This window comes from Canis lupus, chromosome 19 (genome assembly GCF_048164855.1).
Source record: "Canis lupus baileyi chromosome 19, mCanLup2.hap1, whole genome shotgun sequence".
NCBI lineage: Eukaryota > Metazoa > Chordata > Mammalia > Carnivora > Canidae > Canis > Canis lupus.
Genome location: NC_132856.1, coordinates 39,790,314 through 39,798,986, shown reverse-complemented (window position 1 = coordinate 39,798,986; position 8,673 = coordinate 39,790,314). Strand labels below are relative to the sequence as shown.

General features: G+C 38.6%; 1 protein-coding gene across 5 annotated transcripts in view; it reads right to left on the bottom strand.

The window, feature by feature from the left end:
- Nucleotides 1–8,673, bottom strand: part of DCAF1 (DDB1 and CUL4 associated factor 1) — a 77,856-nt gene that overhangs the window by 27,595 nt on the left and 41,588 nt on the right. For all 5 annotated transcript variants that reach the window (XM_072786074.1, XM_072786073.1, XM_072786076.1 and 2 more), the window contains 6 exons: nucleotides 8,368–8,547; nucleotides 7,087–7,296; nucleotides 6,203–6,372; nucleotides 3,189–3,313; nucleotides 984–2,247; nucleotides 192–390 (listed from right to left, as the gene is read on the bottom strand). In XM_072786074.1, the coding sequence (XP_072642175.1) occupies nucleotides 192–390; nucleotides 984–2,247; nucleotides 3,189–3,313; nucleotides 6,203–6,372; nucleotides 7,087–7,296; nucleotides 8,368–8,547 (2,148 nt within the window). The remainder of the gene's footprint in view (nucleotides 1–191; nucleotides 391–983; nucleotides 2,248–3,188; nucleotides 3,314–6,202; nucleotides 6,373–7,086; nucleotides 7,297–8,367; nucleotides 8,548–8,673) is intronic.

Sequence of the window (8,673 nt, the reverse complement as noted above, 5' to 3'; positions counted from 1 at the left end):
ATATGTCTGTGTCACAACTACTCAACTCTGCCATTGTAGCACAGTTGCAGCTACAGACCGTATATAAATGGATAAGCATGGCTATGTTCCAATAAAAGTTTATATACAAATAAAGAGCCAGCCTACAAGCCCACAGCTCACCAACCCACCTTAGAAGAATGACCTAGAACAACCTAAGAAGGGATCCTTACTCTGGAAGGTTCAAGATGTGTGATAGCCGAGTTGTGACAGTTATAGCTGGCCTCCTCCTGTCCACTAAACACATTATAGAGCTTCAATTGCCCAGTGCAGGTGCCAAGCATCAGGAACCGCTCCCGTGCTGAAAATGCACAACAAGTGAAGCCACTCTCATCTTCATTGGCTTCCCTGAACACTGAAATTGGACGGAACCTAAGCAAAAAAAAGAAAGAAAGGAAAAAGAAGAATCAGAAACAAAGAATGCACAAGGACTCCAAAAAAGAAAACTTTGCTAGAAGTCTGAAAGAAGAAACAAAACACATATGTTTAAAATTCTTCCAAAACATCACAGTGACGTTCAGTGGTTCATTTGCATTTTAAGTGAGAGAAAAGGACTTCTACTTACAAATTTTAACAAAAATCCCCATGTTTAAACCTTGCGATTCCATCATCTTATATGAAATTTGTGAAGGATCAGAGTAGGAAACAACTTGCACCAATAAAAAAAAAATAGTTTGGGAGTCTAGTTAGGCACACCATGGTGCATGGGTTCTAGAAAACAGAATAGTTATAACAAGAACACAGAGTATCCTAACAATATACAACAATCACACAAAGAACCCACGGTTGACAAAAGGGGGTATAGTTACATTACTCATGTATTCACACAAGGAGATAATCACTGGAATTTCAGGCCAACAAACAGTCTGGCATTCTGGATTCATCATTCTATACTAGTATCACCCATACACTTTGTTTTAAATAGAAGAATCATTCCAATTCCCAGGGAGGTGGCCTCTCCTTACCTGCTAAAGATAAGGTGCCTATCAAAGCACCCTCCATCCACCCCTCCATACTTTGGAAATGATGCCCTGCGGTTTAGCCTTGAGGTAAAGTTTATTGGCGCTTGCCGCCTCTGTTTTGGCTCAGGGCATTGATGAGGAGTAAAGAGAGAGAAAGGTGGGCAGGTGGCAACCGGGTTCTTGCATCGAGCATGTTGCTCTCTAAGATATTCTGTGATGATACTGTCCAGCGTAGGTGGGGACGGAAGATGTCTGTCCAATTGCTTTTTTATGGCTGGGCTTTGGCTGTAGGCGCCATGGTCCGACTTCTGCCGCAACACTCTGATTTTCCTGCCATTGCAGGGTGATGGCCTCTCTCTGATAAAACTGATCCTACCAATCAAGGGGGAACTGCCTGCATAAGATGGTCCAGGCAAAGCTAGTGAACTCTGGGGGGGCCGTGGCTGAGGATGGGCAGTGGGAGCAGGAGGGGCAGAGGCACCCACAGGAGCATGGCTGCCCAGTCGAGTTGCAATGCCATTGGCCATGCGAGGGGTTCGGGGAAGAGAGACAGGAGAAGCAGCAGCAGTGACTGGGGTGAAGGCAGAAGAATGAGAGGCAGCAGTCATGGGCAAGTCAGCCTCTTTTGTCAGCACAGTTGCTGTCTCCCCAAGCCCTTTAGAAATGAGATGGTTTCGTATCAACAGAAGCAGCTCTTTCTCAGGGAAGGAAATCCTCGATTGGGCAACAACATCTGCTTTCTGCAGTCGTGCCAGAGACACATCAGTGCCAATGAGAAGTGGCTTTCCTGATACTCGTTCAATGAGCTCAGCAGCATACTTGCAGAACTTGACATGGTCACTGCGCTTGTCCTGCAGAACAGGCTCCTTCATCAGCTGCTGAATCTGGCAGCTGCTGAAAAGAGGCAGTTTGCTGATGATCTGCCGCACGGTGCTACTGCGTGATAGGCCCACTAGGGCCTTGCAGGCCAGAGCCCTTATCTGGTCTGCATCAGTGATGGGCATCTTGATGGACAGTAAGGACAGGAGCACCTTGATGCCATTGTTGGACTGGACCACATTCCACATCTTGGCCAGGGTGTGCTCGCTGCTTTTGGGAGTCTGAGGCAGCTTTCTCCGAGGAGTTCCAGAGATGAATTTGCCAATACTGGAAATTCGGTTATCCGGGCCACACACACAATTGATAATAATCTGAAGTGCTGACTTCTGAATTTCAGCATCATGGATAAAGAACTCACCCTCAGCCACTCCCAAAATAATGCTGATACCTATGGAGTAGAAATACAAAACATTTCATATTGTTCCTCATAAAACTAACAAGCAACTTCAATGACTGTTCCAGAGTCAAAATTCAGACTTCCATTCATGTTGTTCCACTTAAAACTACCACACTGTTGTATTAAAGTACAAGAATTTTTTTGAATAAAATGCAATCAGTTCTACTACAATATATCTTCATGACGCAATACATCATATGCAGTTGTTAAATAGGGGAATGATGTCAGTATTATGTGAAAGTCACCAAGGGTTATGTGCAATTTTTCCTGGGTAAGGGGAAGAAAAATAGTAGGAATAAATTAAAACCTTTAGCAAAAAAGGGAAGAGCCCTCAGCCTGGATGTCACAGTGGCATCAGGAACCCCTTTTGCTACATATGAAGAAAGGTAAAAACAAATAGCTGCATCTCAGGCTTTCTCCCCAAAGTGGTACACCCAAGACTCACAACCAGTCACACCACTCTGCATGCTCACCTTAGCAAGAGCCTTTACCAGCCCTTCTCTTAATAAAGTATATTTCAAAAAACTGTATTTTCCTTTTGTTCTTGTGTATGATTGCTTTTGTCCATTCTGAGCTGCTTGCCAATTACGGATTTTGTTAGAGCTCAGATTATGAAGTAGTTTTAAGTTTTTTACTGTCTGTCCCAACCCATTTTTCCCACAAACTTTATTTTTAGCACAAGACTCTACAATGTATAAGGTTTTCAAGAATGAACATGTGCCATCATAGCACATGTACTACTCAGAAAACCTGAGTTCACTAACTTAACTTCCCTTAAATAAAAGCGTATGGCACAACATAGATGGGACAACGCACCCTCCACTACTACCTTCTGTTCTAATGTTGCAAATTAAGTAAACAAACATGGCCAGAATAGCAAACAAAAACAAATCCAGACCAAGCAATCACAAAAATGGAAAGGTACAACCTACCTACAGTGGAGACAGTAGAGCCAGCCTCATCCAGCACATCCACTGATTCTGCCAACTGGAGCTGGATTTTTGGCACAACAGTGAGAATAGCCAGGACATCCAAAGCAAAGCGTACAGTGTCATTCCTGGACAGGAAAAACAATTACTCAAATAGAAACTAGGATACAGCCAAAAGAAACAAGAGTTAAAAAAGAGAGAGATACACAATGGATCAGAACTACTACCTGTGTGGCTCTGTCCCTAGACATGACATCAAGAGAGGATTTGTAAGTCACCATGACATTACTTCCAAAACAATGAGAATGGAATTTTCACCACTCACGCTGCTAAGATTAAAAACAAAGGATAATCCCCGATGCTGGTAAGGATGTATAAAGACAAATGCTCTCTCAAACTTTTGGTGGAAGTAGAAATAGGACCCTCTTTTGAGAAAATAATCTAGAAATAGGAAACAAGATTCTTAAAATGCGCATAAACTTTGGTCCAGGAAATTTCACCTGGAGGAATCTGTCCTAAGGAAATAATCAAAAGTACAAACAAGCATTTAGGTGTTAAGATGTCCATTACCCCATCATTTAAAATAACAAAAGAATTAGAAAATCTAAAAGACAATAGGAATACATGGGTGTCAAATTATGGTACATTCATATGAACTACTCTGCACTGCAGACAGTTGTTTTCAAAGAACTCTAAAGGACAAAGGGAAAGGCTAAAATACAACATTAATGAAATGGAGAACATAAGATAATATTTTATGTCTGACATTACCAGTTATTGAAAAAAAGGTAGAGAAATGAAAACCCCCATATCCTGCTGGTGAGAGATGAAAATGGTATGCAACATCTACTAAAGATGAAATGCAGGTGCCCTATATAATCCAGACTACATACATCATATCCTCAAAGAAACTCTAAAAAGAGGTTTGTGGTACCATTCACATGACAGCAAAAAAGAAGTAACGAGCACTAAATACCCATCAATAGAATCATAAACTAATATAGAAATACAAGAGTTCAAAAAAAAAAAGAAAGAAATACAAGAGTTCAAATAAATATCACACATAAATCTCAAACATAGGGTGAAAAAAGCAAGTTGCAAAAGATACATGCAGGATAATATATGTTAAAAAACTAAGAAGTATTACATTACTGTTTACATACACACACATACATATAAAAACATGAAAAAAAATGGAGAGAATGCACTTCATAAGATTGGTCACTATGGGAAGGCAGAAAAAGGAACTGAGAAAGAATAATGCCACCACATGCCAACCCTGGGCACTAAGTAGTTGTTTTATTGGTCTCTGTACCTTTTTATATTTTTAATTATTTCATAAAAAAGATGAATTTGGTTAAATACTATATTCTCAATTATGTATATTTACATACATTATAGAAAAAAGACTGGAGAAATTAACAGTGGCTAAGAATAATCTTCTAAGGATCTGTATATTCTAAACAGACGTACTTAATTTTATTTCTAAAAATAAACTTTTACAGTATGTATTCCCAATATATTTACATTTCTATGGATTTACCACTCAAAGAAATGTTTTTATAATCTTCCTAGTTCTCTTTAGAGCTTTCATCTTTTCAACAACATTTAAGTACTTATAATAACCTACTTTAATATTTTAAAACAATGGTTCACAAAGTGTGGTTAGGGGACCCCAGGGTTCTCTGAGGCCCTTTCAGAAAGTCCTTTGATGTAAAACTATTTTCATAATAACACCAAGATATTATACTTTCTCACTCTTATTCTCTTACAGGCAGATAGATACTGGAGCTTTCCAGAGGCTATGTCATGTGTGATGTCACGAAAGAGTAAATACAGAGGCAGATATGAAGTATTAAGTAGATAGAGCCATACTCTATTCAACTCTGCTGAAATTATCAGATTTTATTATGGAAATTTTTCATAAAAAATGCTAATCGATGTCATTAACTCAGATTTTTAAGTAAATTCATAAGTATTTTTATACTTTCTCAGTTTTATTTTTCAAATGTTAACTATCAATAGATTTTAACACAAAAACAAAAGCTCTTTGAGGTTCTCAATAATTTTTAATAAAATGGTCTTGAGACCAAAAAGTTTGAAGTGGCTGCTGCAAAAAGTTATCTCCTTAAGATTTGATATCCTGACATTTCTCAAACAAGCCATATGCACCCTAAATAAGCCTATCTTGTCTTTAATAGCAATGGCTGGGTAGGGAAAAAAAGTAAAGAGCCACTCTTTATAAACTGTTATCTTCTCTTCAGATTCTATCTTTTCCAAAATATAGTTTTCATTATTTTACATCATCCTCAAATAGAAGCCACCCAAGCTCCTAATTCTATCAGCTGTCCTTTTCTGAGCCTCTTCCTGTTTTGCACCAATGAATCTTAACTGAATCGTGAAAATCATTAACAAAAGCACAAAATACAGTTTTATGTGAGAGGAAGATAAACATTACATGTGGCTGTCAAACAGTAGAGAGATATTTACAGTCTAAGTACCAAAAAATACTAGATTGCAGTCTCAAGACAGGACTTCAACCCTACCTCTGTAGCTGTGTAAATTATACAGCTTCTTTGAGAGTAGAGATGTTGATCTCTGCATATCATGCAGTATTCATCATCAGAACCATAAATATAAACAAGTATTCTTTAAATTAAAAATATTATCCTCTTGGGGCACCTGGGTGGCTTCAGTTAGTTAAACATCTGCCTTCAGCTCAGGTCACGATCCGGGATCCTGGGATCAGGCTCCCATGTTAGTCTCCCTGCTCGGCGGGGAGTCCTGCTTCTCCCTCTCCCCACCTGCTCGCTCGTGTTCTCTCTGCTCTCTCAAATAAATGAAATCTTTAAAAAAACATATGGATATTATCATCCTTACTCTAATTTCTCAAATTCACACCCAAAATTTCACTTCAGTTCAACAAAGGTTTGCTAAGCATACACTATATACAAACCAACATCAACTATACCAAAAAGCAAAATCCAATTTCATTTAAAACCTTTCCCTAATCCCACCTTGCATAATAGGTCTTCCAATTGCAGGCAATTGAAATAAGCTGCAACAAGAGTTGAACACAAGAAAGTTTGAGGAAGACTTCAGCTGGTTCCCAATACAGTTGCGCTGGGCCATACTCTATCAAAAACTCCATCATTTCCACAATCTGTTCATGAGTATATGAACATGCCTATAAGGAAATATACACATTATTAAGGAATTCTATTACCTGTCTGCTACCTTCTCCATCACAGCTCAGTGGCCAACAGGTTTTAATAAAGCTAAGTAATAAGAGCTTTCGAATTCCACAAATGAGTCAATAGCTCACATGTGAAATAATATTTGTTTAACCTTTTATTTATAACCAGACTCACAATACATTTTGCCCAAAAAAGTTAACAAAACATTCAACATGTTGATGCATGTTTTACAGCTAAAGAAGCACCACATAAAATAATTGGTCTGTTTTCAATATGTGATTTTTGTAACATGCAGATATTAATCTTCACTCTAAAACACAGCCAAGTTAAAAAATGATAGAGAAGTGGAGTAACAGATGTACCATTTCAGGAAAAAAATTCCACAAAGGAGGTAGGATATCTAGTACTTTTCATAAAAGAAAGCCCTTTTATACACACCTCAGTTCATCTTTTAGTTCTAATATCCCAGAGAAGTAGCAACCTAGAACTGGGAGCAAAACAAGTCCCTGGTACACCCATTTTCACGTGTTCTGCCTCCAAAGGGCATGTATACACCAACAATGGATATGCCATACTGATCTGAATGACTTTCAAGACTAAGATTCTAAAAAAAAATAAAAAATAAAAAAAAAAATAAAAAAAAAAAAAGACTAAGATTCTATGGAGAGCTAACAATTTTTCCTTTTAAGACAAGGTCCTCTCACCTTGTACGGGGGTTGAGGATGGACAAGAATGCCACCCTCAGTTCTCTGAAGGGACTGCTTCACTTGTTCCAATTTAATGGCCAGGTGGGCCTCAAAGTACTTGCGCAAGGCCATGCAAGTGTGTTTCCCAGTCTGGCGGCTGGCAAATATTTCATCATCACTCAGAAGTGCACCCTGGTCTTCCAAATTTAGAATCTCCAAAGTACTAATCTATTAAGAAAGAGACAAAATAGGGCAAAAGAGGAGGAAGGGAAAAACAGAGAAAAAAGTAAAAGGAAGAAAAAGATTACATTAAAATTTTATGCTCAACAACATTGACAAACATCAAAGTTTATCCATACAACATGCTAAGAGTAGCCATATGAAAGCAAAACGGCTTTTAAAAATAAAGTTATTAAAAATAATAATAAAAAACAAAGTTATCGAAAAATTATATAGCTTGGGGTGCGTGGGTGGCTCAGTTGGTTAAATCATCCGACTCATAGTTTCGTCTCAAGTCATGATCTCGTGGGTTATGAGACTGAGCCCCATGTTGGGCTCTGTTGCTCAGCAGGGAGTCCAGTTGTGATTCTCTCTCTCCCTGTCCCTCCCACACCTTGCTTGGGCACATGCATTCTCTAAAATAAATTAATTTAAGAAAAAAGAAAAATTACATAGCTTTTTTTTTTTTTTTAAGATTTTGTTTATTTACTCATAAGAGACACAGAGAGAGAGAGGCAGAGACATAGACAAAGGGAGAAGCAGGCTCCTCACAGGGAGCCCGATGCAGGACTCGATCCCCAGACCCCAGGATCAGGCTCTAGCTGAAAGCAGATACTCAGCCACTGAGCCACCCAGCCGTCCCAAAATTACATAGCTCTTAAACATGTTGAAAGACATTCAGGTACATAGCCATTGCTTTTAAGAAGATCAAGATTATAGACACAAATCCCCTTATGAAATTACTATATTCAAGACATGTCTTTTAGCACAGAGTCCTCTAACCACTTAAGAGGAAGAGAAATTTGATACTGTAGAGAGGAAAAAGACTTCATTCACAGAGAATAACAGCAAAATTCCTCCAGTCAAAAGCTTCCTCTCAGGGTACCTGGCTCAGTTGGTGGAACATGACTCTTGAATTCAAGTCCCACGTTGGGTGTAGATTACTTAAAAATTAAATCTTTAAAAAAAAAAAAAAAAAAAAAGGAAAGAAAAAAGCTTCCTCCCTTCAACACTGCTGAAAGATAGTGAAGAGAAGTTGGACCCCTACTCCTCACTTTGAGGAGCCATCGAGAACCTCACCAAATTCACCAGACGACGAAGACCATCATAGCGGTCAAAGAGCTCCAACACGGCCCGGAAGGAGAAGCAAATTGAGAAAAACATGGTAGCATGGCAGCATCCTGAGGCATGAGAACATTCCATTAACCACAGGGTATAGTTCACCACATCAGACAGAACATTGTGGGGATGCATACAAACCTGCAAACAATAAACAAAACATAATTTTTAAAAATTTCAGGCAAAGGAACCTTCAAAAGAGATGAAAAATTCACCAGTGTAGTGAGTAACTTTGCAGTGTATAAATATCTTTGCAGAATGCAATGA